Raw genomic sequence first — 16,719 nt, forward strand, 5'->3', positions numbered from 1 at the left:
TTTCATTGAACTTCTCTTCCCCCACGACATATTCTTCCAAGGAAAGATCCTCCCACATAGCCCCCTCCCCTCAACCCCACCCCCCAAACCAAAAAAATCCCCCTGAAAACGTCTGTATACTTCCCAATAACCATTATTATATGTAAGCACTGGTCAAAGTTTGTAACTTGTGGCCCCTCCCCCAGGGACTGTGGGCGAGTAAGCCATCCCGAAAGACATAGTCTTTATGGTTTTCGACTATGCGGAACAAAATGGCTATCTCAAAATTTTGATCCGTTGACTTTGGAAAAAAATGATCGCGGGAGAAGGCCTAGGTGCCCTCCAATTTTTTGATCACTTAAAAAGGGCACTAGAACTTTTCATTTCCGTTAGAATGAGCCCTCTTGCGACATTCTAGGACCACTTGGTCGATACGATGACCCCTGAAAAAAAAAAAAAAAAAAAAAAACACCCGTGATCTGTCTTCTGACAAAAAATACGAAATTCCACATTTTTGTAGATAGGAGCTTGAAATTTTTGATACAGGGTTCTCTGATACGCTGAATGCGTTTTCGTTGAGATTCTTTGACTTTTAGTGGGTGTATCTCCCTTTTTCCAAAATAAGGCAAATTTTCTCAGGTTCGTAACTTTTGATGGGTAAGACTAAATTTGATGAAACTTGTATATTTAAAATCAGCATGAAAATCCGATTCTTTTGATGTATTTTTTAGCATCAAAATTCTGTTTTTTAGAGTTATGTTTACTATTGAGCCGGGTCGCTCCTTACTACAGTTCGTTACCACGAATTGTTTGATACGAATCAATGGCAGCGTAATAGCACTGCCTAAGTAAAGGGCAATAAGGTTCAATGTGTTGTTTTTTTTTTTTGTTTTTTTTTTTCCGACCACCTCGTATGGAAGGAGTTGCCGTAGAAACATCAGAGAGGGCTCATTCGATTGAAAGTTGAGATTCTAGTGCTCTTTTTAAAAGTCAAAAGTGATTCCCTCTTCCCTCAAAAACATCCAATCAAAGTTTTTAGATTGCCATTTAGTTTAAAGTAGTATAGAGGCCCATTAACTATGCCTCCAAGAATAAGACGATCCCCCGCAGCCCTTTGAGTAGAGGCTGTAAATTATGCAAGTGGCTCACTATTTATATACAGATTTTGTTATTGGGAAAGGAGCTATGATTGGTCTTGGGCCTCCAAAAAGGCTTAGGGTATTAAAGCAAAACTTTGAGGGAATTTTGAGGGGCATTTTGAATTAAATCAAAACATACTGTGTGCTAGGAGGTCGTCAAAAGGCCCTATCAGATATAGCAATATAAATGAAACTGGGCTTTGGGTATTAAGTTGAAACCTTCGGGGCATGTTGAGTAGGATGTGGAACTAACAAATAGAGACATTGTGAGTGGTAATACTACTGCCACTACTGCAACCATTTCTGCTTCTGCTACTACTACTTCTGCTACGACTTCTACTACAACTACTGCGACTCCGACAGCAACCATAACGACCTGCGAATGTTTTGCCGATTAAGTGGGACTGCAACTAATTTTGACTGCGACTGTGACTGCTTTCTTATGTGATTGTGACTGCGATCACTTATGGTTGCGACCTCCACTACTTGTAATTATTACTGCAACTACTTGCAACTGTGACTACTTGCGATTACTGCTAATGCTGCAATTTTGACTGTGACTGCAGCTTCTACTGCTACTGCTACAGATACTACTACTGCTACTACTGCTGCTACTACTGCTACTCTTACAACTACAACTATTTAACTAAATCTTAAAAAGTTTAAGTGTATCCAGCCGGTCAGAATGGCACAGATTCAATGTCTCAGGAAGGGGAGAGGCTATTAATTTGAAGCTTTCGGGGAAAGTTGAGGGTATGTGAAATGAAATAAAAAGACACTATGCATACCGAGATTGTCAAAAGGGCGTCTTTGCAATATCCCAAGACCAGCTAAATGTACTGCATTGAAACTTTTGGGGCATGTTTTTGGGGGTGTTGAACTAAATCAAAAGACGGACGTGATGTTAACTTGAAGCTGTTAGAGAAAGTTGAGGGGATGTAAAACGAAACTAAAAGAAACTAGTTATATTAGGATTGTCATAAAGGCGTCTTTGCACCCCGGACTAGCTAAAGTTACTGCGTTGGAAATTCCTGGGCATGTTGTTGGTGATGTTGGACTAAATCAAAAGACGCACAGGTACTCAAAGTTGTTAAGAGGACGTGTCTGTGATATCAAAGGGACGGTTTAGTTAATTAGGTTAAACTTTCTAGCGTGTTGAGGGGGGTGTTGAATTACACCAAGAAACACTATGTACATCCGAGGTTGTTTAAAACGATGTATCTATGATATCTCAGGAACGGCTTAGAGAATTAAGTTGGAACTTTCAGGACTTGTTAAGGTGGTTGGTTTATAGTCAAGGTTTGTTTGGATCAAGTGTGGATGGTTTGTTTATACTCAAGGCTGTAACATGATTGGATCAGAATGGCTTCAGCCCGATAGGAGCACGAAGATTAGGCAGTTTTTTAATCTATTTATATGAATTACATTCCACGTTTTTATCCATTTATTGGACCGAGTTTTACTGGGAAACTATTATTAAAACTTGTTACAAAATTTTGCCCAAAATATAAATAGCAAGCCAAAATCCTGTTCCTCAAAGAAAAACAGCAAAAAAAGCTTTACTAATATTGCTTTTATTTGTCACTAAAAAAAAAACATGTTAATTAAAAACAACTGGAAATTAATTAAATATGTCTTCCACAAAATAAATGTTTCAAAGAAAAGTAAAAAGCTACATTAAACCTAAGATGAGCTGAAATAAAGCCAAATAATAACTTAAGTGTAAAACAAACATAAATCACTATCAATAAATGAATGAAACCAAAATCAAAGATACAATGCAAAGAATAATTGAACTAAACTTAACACGAACAAGAACTAACAGAAGCAGGCGTAGGCCTTCTAAAGACCAGAACGTCATTTGATTTTTACTGAACAAAAATATATTTTAAATGATTTTTCTTTTATAACGATATTAAATCCTAAACTGCTAAGACTTTGGCGAATGAATATATATGAAATTGTCAATATTTTATTAGCTCTTTTCAGTGATTTTGGTTATTATGGTGATTTTCTTCCTTTCTTCATTTTGTTAATATTAAGACAAATAAAAAGAAGCATCTCGAAATAAAAATTGATTGATTAAATAAAAGATTTCATGACAAGTAAAATTTATAAATGACAAGTATTAAATTATTTTAAGCTACTGCACTAAAGATAGCTCTTTATTCTACGGTTCCCGCTGGTTTCCTAATAGAAAGGACAACAATGCTCCCGCGTCGTTCCCTTAACTTGACATTTAACTTGACTCATTCACGAAAATAATAGAAATCAATAAAGTCCTTATCACATAAATTGGTAAAAGACTATTGAAAATCAAGGGTCGGTCTGCTTTCTGTTAGAACTAGCTTGCGCTTTTCCCTTGACAATGAATTTAAAAAAGGTTGTCTTAGTGGGAAAAAAAAGAGTCGTTCTTTAAGGATCTTTGAATAAAAATAGAAGAGTCTATTCTACATACTATAACATAGCATAAATGTGAAGACATGAATCCATTGTATGTGGAAGATTCTGAAACGCACATTTGCCAATTTGTCCACATAGTGTAGAAGTAGTTGAAAAAAGGCATCGTTCAGCAACATGACTGCTAAAAAAAAGAAGGTAAACTAAGCCTATAAAGCTAACAAGATAAGAAATTTGAAAGGACTAAGTTGCTCCTTTCCTTTAATGCACCTGTTTTTGTAGAAAAATGTTTCTCGAGTTGTTTGGCGCTTGATCATGTGCTTGAATCAGAAAAAAGTGCTTCTGTACATTTTTAACATAGGTTTGATGAAATCCGCTTAAAAAAGTTAGCATTAATCTGTTATAGCCAGTATAAATCAGTCAAATCAAGTAAATAAATTATAATTAGTTTGTCTATTAGTCCCTTCTGCTTGTCTGAGCGGTCGACCAGTAAGAAACCGGGTAAGAGACAAAGGGGATTCATGTGTACCATGTATTACAAATAATTGATACAATCACATGCCACTTTTTTTTAATAGAGTATACACATGTTACAGCGATATATATATATATATATATATATATTATATATATATATATATATATATATATATATATATATATATATATATATATATATATATATATATATATATGTGTGTGTGTGTGTGTGTATTTACAGGATATAATGTATGCATATTTGCATATGGCCAGACAGGGGCAGGAAAATCATTTACCATGATGGGGAAGCAAGAAGAAGGACAAGAGGGAATTATACCTCAAATTTGTAAGGATCTCTTCAGACGAATCGGACAGGATAACAAATCTGATGTTATGTACTCTCTTGAGGTAAGTTACCTTTATTTATTTCCCTTTTCGTTTTTTCAAAGAATTGGACACTAATTTTCTTTTTATTTCGGAGTTAATCTGTAAGTTTTTCTCCAAACAAAATATGTGTTCCCGTTTTGGTAATATGAGGGTCTAGTATTATGGAGATTCAAGCCCAGTCTTTATCATTTTCTTAGTATTAATATCCTAGTAAAGCTTGGCTATCCTGATTAAAACGGCGATGTAGGCTATTTTCGTTTTGTACGAAAGAGCGAATTTTTTTGAAGATGTCATTGTTAAAACAGATACTAAATTTTATCTAAATGTCTCCTTTATATTGTTACTTCTATTTATACTGAAGCCGAAATGCAACCTGTTACTTTTATTGTCACTCAAAATTTATGTACCGACAAGGCTAAAATGCTGCAGCGAGCCGCAACTGCTCTGAAAATGTCTGATCAAACAGTTCGTGGTAACGAACTGTAATAAGGAGCGACCCGGCTCAATAGTAAACGATACTATAAAAAACGGATTTTGATGCTAAAATCTACATCAAAAGAATCGGATTTTCATGCTGATTTTAAATATATAAGTTTCATCAACTTTAGTCTTTGTCATCAAAAGTTACGAGCCCGGGAAAATTTGCTTTATTTTGGAAAATAGGGGGAAACACACCGTAAAAGTCATAGAATCTTAACGAAAATCACACCATCGCATTCGGCGTATCAGAGAACCCTATAGCAAAAATTTCAAGCTCCTATCTACAAAAATGTGGAATTTCGTATTTTTTGCCAAGACAAATCACGGGTGCGTGTTTATTTGTTTGTTTGTTTTTTTTTTTTCTTTTCCCCAGGGGTCATCGTATCGACCAAGTGGTCCTAGGATTTCGCAAGAGGGCTCATTCTAACGGAAACGAAAAGTTCTAGTGCCCTTTTTAAGTGACCAAAAAATTGGAGGACACCTAGGCCCCCTCCCACGCTCATTGTTTCTCCAAAGTCAACGGATCAAAATTTTGAGATAGCCATTTTGTTCCGCATAGTCGAAAACCATAATGACTATGTCTTTGGGAATGACTTACTCCCCCACAGTCCCTGGGGGAGGGGCTGCAAGTTACAAACTTTGACCAGTGTTTACATATAATAATCGTTATTGGGAAGTGTAGAGACGTTTTCAGGTTTTTTTTTTGTTTTTGGGGTGGGGCTGAGGGGAGGGGGCTATGTGGGTAAACTTTTCCTTGGAGAAATATGTCAGGGGGGAAGAGAAATTCAATGAAAAGGGCGCAGGATTTTCTAAAACTACTATAAAAAAAAAACAATGAAAAAATAAACATGAAAAAGTATTTTCAATTAAGGAGAAAGTAAGGAGTAGCATTGAAGCTTAAAACGAACAGAGATTATTACGCATATGAGGGGCTCTAAATATACTTTAGCCTAAATAGCGAGGTATTTAGGAGGAGATAAATACCTCGCTTTTTATGCTAAAGTATTTTTAGTAATTTCAACTGTTTACTCTACGGCCTTTCTGATTCAGGGGCCATTCTTAAAGAATTGAGACAAAACTTACGATTTAGTGTAAAGAGCGAGGCATTAACGAGGGTACAAACCCCCTTATATACATAATAAAAATATAAGAATATAAAAGTTTGTTACGTAAGTTAATTCTTAAGTTACGTATATTTTTTACTAATAGAAACGTTAGTTAAAAATTAAAAGTTATAGTTGCCTTTTTATTTAACCGAAAAATTGGAGGGCAACTAGGCCTCCTTCCTCACCCCTTATTTCTCAAAATTGTCTGATCAAAACTAAGAGAAAGCCATTTAGCCAAAAAAGGAATTAATATGCAAATTTCATTTTAATAATCTGTTAATCTGATTCAGTACAAAAAATTCAATAAGATTGGACAAGTCCTATGGTGGAGAGCCAAAATCAAACATGCATTAATTCAAAAACGTTCAGAAATTAAATGAAAAAACTAGTTTTTTTAACTGTAAGTAAGGAGCGACATTAAAACTTAAAACGAACAGAAATTACTCCGTATATGAAATGGGTTGTCCCCTCTTCAACGTCTCGCTCTTTACGCTAATGCTTTTAATTGTTTTAAAAAGTAGAATTGTGGCAAAGAGTCAAACTTTAGCGTAAAGAGCGAGACGTTGAAGAGGGGACAACCCATTTCATATACGGAGTAATTTCTGTTCGTTTTAAGTTTTAATGTCGCTCCTTACTTACAGTTAAAAAAACTAGTTTTTTTTTTCATTTAATTTCTCTCTAGAATAATAATGAACCAGACGTTTCTGGATTGGTCCAAGAGGGTTGAATCCCACGAGAAAAAAAAAAATGGTCCTTTCTATTTCCTCCTCAAATTAAAGCTGAAATACATATTTAGTTAGTGATAAAATCAACAAATTAAATCGAGATGTGAAGTGTTTTGTAGAAATAGTTACGAAAGCCGTCATTTTGATTCATGAAACATCGGTAGAATACCACAATACGAACTTTTTTTTATTTCAAATTGTAAAAATAATAATCCAAAGGTAGTTTTTTAAGTTCTGATTCTAATTTCGGTAGAAACAGTATGGAATTGGTTTTCAAAATCGAATTAAGCTTCTTTAGTGATGCTCAACGACTTCGGAAATAAGAGTGATTCATACTTACATGTAAAAACTCCGAATCCTTTCGTTTAATATTCATTCAACGAAAGTTATTTGAAATAACAAGTAGGTTCCAGGAACCGAGAGAAGTTTGAAAAATTGGATCTACCTGTATGACGACCTATTCGCTTTCATCATATGAAACGACCCTATATCTAAAAATATCTTTAAAAAATATGAAGCGTTACTGTTTCTATCCTAAATGGCTTTTATTAAGTCGAACTTTATCTATTACGGAATAGCTTTCAAACTCTCTCTCTATGCCTTATAAAATGTTGGATAAATGATTTAATCCTGGATAATTCTTTTTCAAAGAATAAGTGATTCTTTTGAATATAGGTTTTGAAAAGAAAGATTTTCTTCCGAAAGTAAAGAGCGAAGTTGAAACTTTAGACGGACAAAAGTTATTGCTTCGCCAATTACGTAAATTATTTCTGTACAACTAGCTCAAATGAACTGACTCGTTATATTTTCCAATATCAGTAGAATTCTTAAAACTAGCACTTTAATGAAGAAGCAAAACCGGCCCCAAAATAAACATGATTTTCCCATGACTGGCATGCGTAAAATAAAACCTAATTTAAGTCCATAAATGTCTTTCAGCGATAATGATATCAGTAACTTTTAGGATACAATTTTAATTCTCTGGAATAAATCAAGCAAACTCAGTTTTCAGTTAAGTGCTGGTTTTTAGAATTCGATACATTTTAAAATATCACAAGCCAGTTTATATCAGCCAGTTCTGTAGATATATCTTACATAATCGGCGAAGCAATAATTTCATTTATGTTTCAAGTTTCAACTTCACTCTTTTCTTCCGTAAGAGAAGCTTTACTCTTCAAAATGAAATTTTATTTTTTTTCAAATATGCACAATAAACCTTACAAAACGATCTTTGTTTAACTTGGGCGATGAAAGCAAAGAAGTCAACATGATTTTCTTTTAAGGACGTTAAATATAGGTTTAGTTTCTGACATCCCTTAAATTTTTGCATTAGCCATGGGGATCTTTGTCTAGTAAATGTAGAGTCTAAGGGGTATGTTATTGTCACTATCTTTAAGAATTTACATATATTGAAAAAAAAACTCCTGAAAGGTATACCTAATGCCACTATGAAGCCATGCAAACAGGATTTCCCTGTTGGGGATAACCACTGAGAAAGGTACTTACGACGGGATGGAGACTCCAAAAAATCTCGCAACACCGGAACAGAACCAACTTTTATACCCAGCCTACCCTCGTCAGGGCGGCCAAACAGTTAGAAACTCACATTATCTCTCGGTCCAATATTCCCTCGAAGTTTTACCTGGGTCACTCAAATCGTTAATTTATATCCTTTGTCGTATCAGAGATATCATGGATGCGCCCTTTTGACGTCCCGGATCCAATTAGTGTCTTTTGATTCAGTTCAATATCTACTTCAACATTCCCTGAAAGTTTCAAAGTTCTTGCTATTAGGTGTTTCTAAGATATTGAAATGCACCATTTGACAACCTGGGTGTGGATAGTGTGTTTCGATTAGTTCAGCTTCCCCTCCCTCTGAAAAAGACAACCTGAATGCACACAGTGTCTTTGGATTTGCTTCTCAACTTTCCCCTTAACATTCCTTGAGAATTTCAACTAAATATCCTTAGCTGTTTCTGAGATGCTGCAGATGCGCCCTTTTGAGATTCTGAATACACAAGATGTCTTATGATTTGCTTGAACAACCCCTGAAACTCTCAACTTAATACCACTAGCCGTTCCTGAGATGTTGCAGATACGCTCTTTTGACAACCTGGATGCACAAAGTATCATTTGACTTAGTTAACAACCCCTCAACCTTCACTGAAAGTCTCAGCTGAATTTCAACAATTTTTTTCAGTTTTTTTTTTATATTTCTTATGAATAAGTCCTTTCTTTGTATGTAATTAAATAAAAAAACAAGTTTTTTGAAATGAAAGTAAGGAGCGACATTAAAACTTAAAACGAACAGAAATTACTCCGTATATGAAAGGGGCTTTTCCTCCTCGACACCCCGCTCCTTACGCTAAAGTTTTTTATTGTTTTAAAAAGTAGAGTTGTGAGAAAGAATCAAACTTTAGCACAAGGAGCGGGGTGTCGAGGAGGAAAAGCCCCTTTCATATACAGAATAATTTCTGTTCGTTTTAAGTTTTAATGTCGTTCCTTACTTTCATTTCAAAAAACTTGTTTTTTCATTTAATTTCTGAAAGTTTTTGAATTAATGCATGTCTGATTTTGGCTCTCCGTACATAAATTATTAAAATGAAATTTGCATATTAATTCTTTTTTCGGCTAAATGGCTTTCTCTTAGTTTTGATAAGACGATTTTGAGAAATAAGGGGTGGGGAAGGAGGCCTAGTTGCCCTCCAATTTTTCGGTTACTTAAAAAGGCAACTAGATCTTTTAATTTTTAACGAACGTTTTATTAGTAAAAAATATACGTAACTTAAGAATTAACTTACGTAACAAACTTTTATATTCTCATATTTTTGATTATATATATGAGGGGGTTGGTCCCCTCGTTAATACCTCGCTCTTCAGACTAAATCTTGTTTTTTCCCAATTCTTTAAGACTGACCCCTGAATCAGAAAGGCCGTAGAGTAGATAGTTGAAATTACTTTAAAAATTTTTAGCATAAAGAGCGAAGTATTTATCTCCTCCTAAATACCTCGCTCTTTATGCTAAAGTATTTTTAGAACCCCTCAAAAAAAAACTTTTTCATATTTATATTTTCATTGTTTTTTTTTAATAGTAATGCTAGAAAATCCTGCGCCCTTTTCATTGAATTTCTCTTCCCCCATGAAATATTCCTCCAAGGAAAGGTCCTCCCATATAGCCCCCTCCCCTGAACCCCACACCCAAACCAAAAAAATCCCCTGATAACGTCGGTACACTTCCCAGTAACCATTACTGTATGCAAACATTGGTTAAAGTTTGTAACTTGCAGCCCCTCCCCCAGGGACTGTGGGGGGGTAAGTCATCCCCAAAGACGTAGGTATTATGGTTTTCGACTATGCGGAACAAAATGGCTATCTCAAAATTTTGATCCGTTGACTATGGGAAAAAAATGAGCGTGGGAGCCTAGGTGCCCTCCAATTTTTTTGGTCACTTAAAAAGGGCACTAGAACTTTTCATTTCCGTTAGAAATAGCCCTCTTGCAACACTCTAGGACCACTTGGTCGATACGACGACCCCTGTTGGAAAGAAAACAAACAAAAACAAACAAACAAATAAACACGCACCCATGATTTGTCTTCTGGCAAAAAATACGAAATTCCACATTTTTGTAGATTGGACCTTGAAATTTTTTCTATAGGGTTCTCTGATACGCTGAATGCGATGGTGTGATTTTCGTGCGATGGTGTGATCCTATGACTTTTAGGGGTTGTTACCCTCTACAAGTCATATGTTTGTTTCATATGTTATGCCCTGTTTCGTTTACTATTGACCCAGGTCGCTCTTTACTACAGTTCGTTACCCCGAACTGTTTGAAAAAAAACCTAACTTATTTCTGAAATATTCGAGATGCGCCTTCTCGACAACCTGGAGGCACTTAAATGCTTTTGATACCCTAGTATCTTGCATTGCTCCTACCAATCTTCACTATACAGTAGAATTAATTAAAATTAATTCTAGACGTATACAATGTATTGAGATATTTCGATTAAAATAACCACGCTTGAAAAAAGGACATGAAATTGGCTGGAGTGGCTCAGGTTGCCCTCCGATCACTTTTTGCTCTTAGAACACTAGAACTTGCGGTTTCCTTTTGAAGGAGTTTTTCTCTCTAAACTTTCAGAACAAAGAATATAGCTTTGCCATCCTTGATGAAGAATGAGTTATTTATGTCTTGACTGGTTCTGTGAGTAAGAGAAAAAAAAACTTGGCTTTTTGGAAGTTTTGACTTTCTAAATTCTTTTCTTGACGTGAAACAAGTGGAAAACTTAAATTTATCTTGCAAGTGAACGTTTGTTGCTTTGACGGTTTGACCCTCTGCTCCTGAAGCTGATCATTTATAGACTTGTAGATGAACTAAAGAAAAAAGAAGGATAATAGCTTGAAGACAGAGAACATTAAAGGGCAGGGAGGAACAAGCCGGCACTAAACTATATTAAATACGAGAATAATGCAAGGGGAACACATCGCTCAATGCTAAATTCTGATGGCTGTGGCATCTGTCGCAACTAAGTAATGAACCAACTCTAGCCGACAGTAAAAAAAATAAAAAGACGTGTTTTGAAAAAAAACTATCAAGTGAGGTAGAATTGCCATTTCAAGCTGAATCGGGAACGGTAATTGTTATTTCGATTAATCTTAATGGTTAAAGTTTATTGCGAAAACAATTTCATGGGATTTTCGAAAAATATCCTGGGATGACCAATTATGAAATCTGTGAAATATGTGACCAACTGTTCAATGCGATTACTCCTGATAAAAAAGATAGTAAGCTCGTACCCATGACTATCCTTCTCACGAAACTTTAGAAATTTGTCTGTTTTTAGGTATAGCTTGAAACAGCTGTTCCCTAGTTCTCTGACATACTGAATTCTAATGTTGCTGCTTGATTGTTACCACATTCCTGTTTGGTGGCGCTCTCCCCACTTTTCTTAAATTATGCCCAATATCCTTTTGCTAACAAATCTTGAAGTGCAATTAGAAACTTAATGAATTTTACAAAAAAAGCGCAAAAAACAATAATTTGTTAAATGTTTGTTTCGAAAATTTGCCTTATTAGAATGTTGTCTAGTAATGGCACGAGCTACTTTTTATAGAGGAGCTGTCACCCTCTCCCTCTTAGCACTTCGATTGCATGCTTATTTCAAACAATCCCCGACAAATTAACATCGTCTAGGGCTAATCCCTTTTCATATTTGTCTGGAAGACATAGTGCAATCAAGACGACTTTAAAAGTAACACGTGGATATAAGTATTAGCTGTCAAGTGGGCTCTTAAACAAGTCTCTACGATGTTCCATCGCCCCACTAAAGCCACTACAAAGAAAAAAAGGAAAATATAATTTTCTTCATATTTTCAGACTAGGGCTGAAAAACAATAGGCAAGGATTTTTAGATTTGAGAACTTCAACTGTGTACTTTCTCTTTCGATCCATTACTGCAATTAAATAAAAAAAAAACTAGTTTTTTTAACTGAAAGTAAGGAGCGACATTAAAACTTAAAACGAACAGAAATTACTCCGTATATGAAATGGGTTGTCCCCTCTTCAACGCCTCGCTCTTTACGCTAAAGCTTTTAATTGTTTTAAAAAGTAGAATTGTGGCAAATAGTCAAACTTTAGCGTAAAGAGCGAGGGATTGCGGAGGGGACAACCCATTTCATATACGGAGTAATTTCTGTTCGTTTTAAGTTTTAATGTCGCTCCTTATTTTCAGTCAAAAAAACTAGTTTTTTTTATTTAATTTCTGAACGTTTTTGAATTAATGCATGTTTGATTTTGGCTCTCCGCACATAAATTATTGAAATGAAATTTGTATATTAATTTTTTTTTTTTTGGCTAAATGGCTTTCTCGTAGTTTTGATCAGACGATTTTGAGAAATAAGGGGTGGGGAAGGAGGCCTAGCTGCCCTTCAATTTTTCGATTACTTAAACAGGCTACTAGAACTTTTAATTTTTAACTAACGTTTTTATTAGTAAAAAATATGCGTAACTTAAGAATTAACTTACTTAACAAACTTTTATATTCTTATATTTTTATTATGTGTACGAGGGGGTTTGTACCCTCGTTAATACCTCGCTCTTTACACTAAATCGTAAGTTTTGTCCCAATTGTTTAAGAATGACCCCTGAATCAAAAAGGCCGTAGAATAAATAGTTGAAATTACTAAAAATACTTTAGCATAAAGAGCGAGGTATTTATTTCCTCTTAAATATCTCGCTCTTTATGCTAAAGTATTTTTAGAACCCCTCATATGCGTAATAATCTGTTCGTTTGAAATTTCAATGCTATTCCTTACTTTCAATTGAAAAAACGTTTTCATGTTTATTTCTTCATTGTTTTTTATAGTAATGCTAGAAAATCCTTCGCCCTTTTCATTGAATTTTTCTTCCCCCATGACATATTCCTCCAAGGAACGATCCTCCCACATAGCCCCCTCCCATCAACCCCCCCCCAAACATAAAACTCCCCCTGAAAACGTCTGTACACTTCCCAATAACCATTACTATATGTAAACACTGGTCAAAGCTTGTTACTTGCAGCCCCTCCCCCAGGGACTGTGGGGGAGTAAGTAATTCCCAAAGACATAGTTTTTATGGTTTTCGACTATGCGGAACAAAATGGCTATCTCAAAATTTTAATCCGTTGACTTTTGGAAAAAAAATGAGCGTGGGAGAGGGCCTAGGTGCCCTCCAATTTTTTTGATCACTTAAAAATGGCACTAGAACTTTTCATTTCCGTAAGAATGAGCCCTCTTGCGACACTCTAGGACCACTTGGTCGATACAATGACCCCTGGGGAAAAGAAAAAAAAACAAAAAACAAATAAACACGCACCCGTGATTTGTCTTCTGGCAAAAAATACGAAATTCCACATTTTTTTAGATAGGAGCTTGAAATTTTTGCTATAGGGTTTTCTGATACGCCAAATGCGATGGTGTGATTTTCGTTAAGATTCTATGACTTTTAGGGGATTTTCCCCCTATTTTCCAAAATAAGGCAAATTTTCTCAGGCTCGTAACTTTTGATGACAAAGACTAAGTTAATTGAAACTTATATATTTAGAATCAGCGTGAAAATTCGATTCTTTTGATGTATCTTTTAGCTTCAGAATTCCTTTTTTTAGAGTTTCGTTTACTATTGAGCCGGGTCGCTCCTTACTACAGTTCGTTACCACGAACTGTTTGATATTATCATGTTTGTTTCCGTCACTACTTTGACTTAAAGTTAAAAACTGATAATAGCTGCCATTCCTGAATCGGTGACAAATTGTGATTCTTTGAAATTGAGAATTTACTTTAATAACGGCTTTTTAAACTTCAGGCTACAATGGGCTGGCGTCCGCTCTTTACTAGGGTGCGGCTACTGCTGCAACCGTGTTGACGGTAACTGATAATTGAAAATTTAAACATATGGTGATAATTATTACGTATATGAGACAAGTCACCATTTCGTCAATACCTCGCTCTTTATGCTAAAGTTCGAATTTTGTCCCAATTCCTTAAGAATTACATAAAAAAAACTAGTTTTTCTAACTGAAAGTAAGGAGCGACATTAAAACTTAAAACGAACAGAAATTACTCCGTATATGAAATGGGTTGTCCCCTCCGTAATCCCTCGCTCTTTATGCTAAAGCTTTTAATTGTTTTAAAAAGCAGAATTGTGGTAAAGAGTCAAACTTTAGCGTAAAGAGCGAAGGATTGCGGAGGGAACAACCCATTTCATATACGGAGTAATTTCTGTTCGTTTTAAGTTTTATTGTCGCTCCTTACTTTCAGTTAGAAAAACTTTTTTTTTTATGTAATTTCTGAACGCTTTTGAATTAATGCATGTTTGATTTTGGCTCTCCACACATAAATTATTAAAATGAAATTTACATTTTAATTCCTTTTTTGGCTAAATGGCTTTCTCTTAGTTTGATCAGACGATTTTGAGAAATAAGGGATGGGGAAGGAGGCCTAGTTGCCATGCAATTTTTCGGTTACACAAAAAGGCAACTATAAATTTTAATTTTTAACGAATTTTTTTATTAGTAAAAAATATACGTAACTTAAGAATTAACTTACGTAACAAACTTTTATATTCTTAAATTTTTATTGTGTATATGAGGGGATTTTTTACCCTCGTTAATACCTCGCTCTTTACACTAAATCGTAAGTTTTGTGCCGATTCTTTAAGAATGACCCCTGAATCAGAAAGGCCGTAGAATAAATAGTTGAAATTACTAAAAATACTATAGCATAAAGAGCGAGGTATTTATCTCCTCCTAAATACCTCGCTCTTTATGCTAAAGTATTTTTAGAACCCCTAATATGCGTAATAATCTCTGTTCGTTTTAAGTTTCAATGCTACTCCTTACTTTCAATTGAAAAAACTTTTCCGTGTTTATTTTTTCATTGTTTTTTTTATAGTAATTTTAAAAAATCCTGCGCCCTTTTCATTGAATTTTTCTTCCCCCATGACATATTTCTCCAAGGAAAGCTCCTCCCACAATCCCCTGAAAACGACTGTACACTTCCCAATAACCATTATTATATGTAAACACTGGTCGAAGTTTGTAACTTGCAGCCCCTCCCCCAGGGACTGTGGGGGAGTAAGTCATTTCCAAAGACATAGTTATTATGGTTTTTGACTATGCGGAACAAAATGGCTATCTCAAAATTTTGATCTTTTGACTTTGGAGAAAAAATGAGCGTGGGAGGGGGCCTAGGTGCCCTCCAATTTTTTTGCCGTCACTTAAAAAGGGCACTAGAACTTTTCATTTCCGTTAGAATGAGCCCTCTTGCAACATTCTAGGACCACTTGGTCGATACGACGACCCCTGGGAAAAAAAACAAAAAAAAACAAACAAATAAACACGCACCCGTGATTTGTCTTCTGGCAAAAAATACGAAAGTCCACATTTTTGTAGATAGGAGCTTGAAAATTTTGATATAGGGTTCTCTGGTACGCGGAATGCGATGGTGTGATTTTCGTTAAGATTCTGTGACTTTTAGGGGGTGTTTTCCCCTATTTTCTAAAATAAAACAAATTTTCTCAGGCCCGTAACTTTTGATGACAAAGACCAAATTTGATGAAATTTATATATTTAAAATCAGCATGAAAATCCGATTCTTTTGATGTATATTTTAGCATCAAAATTCCGTTATTTAGAGTTTCGTTTACTATTGAGCCGGGTCGCTCCTTACTACAGTTCGTTACCACGAACTGTTTGATTAAAAAAAAGCTTTGAAGGAATAATAATATGTTTCAAAAAGCAAAAATTTGTAGTAATAATCAAAAAGAACTGATACAGATTATTGATACAGTGGTATTTATTTAAATTATTTTCCAGCTTAACGCTGTACCGTATTTCAAACAGTTCCTGGTAACGAACTGTAGTAAGGAGCGACCCGGCTCAATAGTAACCGAAACTCTAAAAAATGGAATTTCGATACCAATAGTTACATCAAAAGAATGGCATTTTAATACTGATTTTAAATATATAAGTTTCATCAAGATCAGTTATACCCATCAAAAGTTACGAGTTTGAGAAAATTTGCCTCATTTTAGAAAATAGAGGGAAACACCCCCTAAAAGTCATACAATGTTAATGAAAACATTCAACGAAACAACATGTTAACGAAATAGATTCAGCGTATCAGAAAACCTTATTGTAGAATTTTCAAGCTCCTATCTACAAAAATGTGGAATTTCGCATTTTTTGCCAGAAGACAGATTACGGATGCGTGTTTATTTTTTTTTTTTTTATTTTTTTTTTCCTAGGGATGATCGTATCGAATGAGTAGTCCTAGAATATCACGAAAGGGCTCATTCTAACGGAAATTAAAAGCTCTAGTGACCAAAAAACTTGGAGGGCACCTAGGCCCCCTCCCACGCTCATTTTTCCCAAAAGTCAGCGGATCAAAATCCTGAGATAGCCATTTTATTCACCATAGTCGAAAAACGTAATAACTATGTTTTTAGGGACGACTTACTCCCCCGCAGTCCCCGTGGGAGGGGTTGCAAG

The 16,719-nt window shown here is 35.1% G+C and overlaps 1 protein-coding gene across 4 annotated transcripts in view; it reads left to right on the forward strand.

Annotated features, from left to right (window-relative positions):
• Positions 1 to 16,719, forward strand: part of LOC136027201 (kinesin-like protein unc-104) — a gene marked incomplete at its 3' end in the record, with an annotated part of 138,385 nt that overhangs the window by 26,251 nt on the left and 95,415 nt on the right. For all 4 annotated transcript variants that reach the window (XM_065704220.1, XM_065704219.1, XM_065704218.1 and 1 more), the window contains 1 exon segment: positions 4,240 to 4,406. In XM_065704220.1, the coding sequence (XP_065560292.1) occupies positions 4,240 to 4,406 (167 nt within the window).

Source organism: Artemia franciscana, chromosome 5, assembly GCF_032884065.1.
Source record: "Artemia franciscana chromosome 5, ASM3288406v1, whole genome shotgun sequence".
Lineage (NCBI taxonomy): Eukaryota > Metazoa > Arthropoda > Branchiopoda > Anostraca > Artemiidae > Artemia > Artemia franciscana.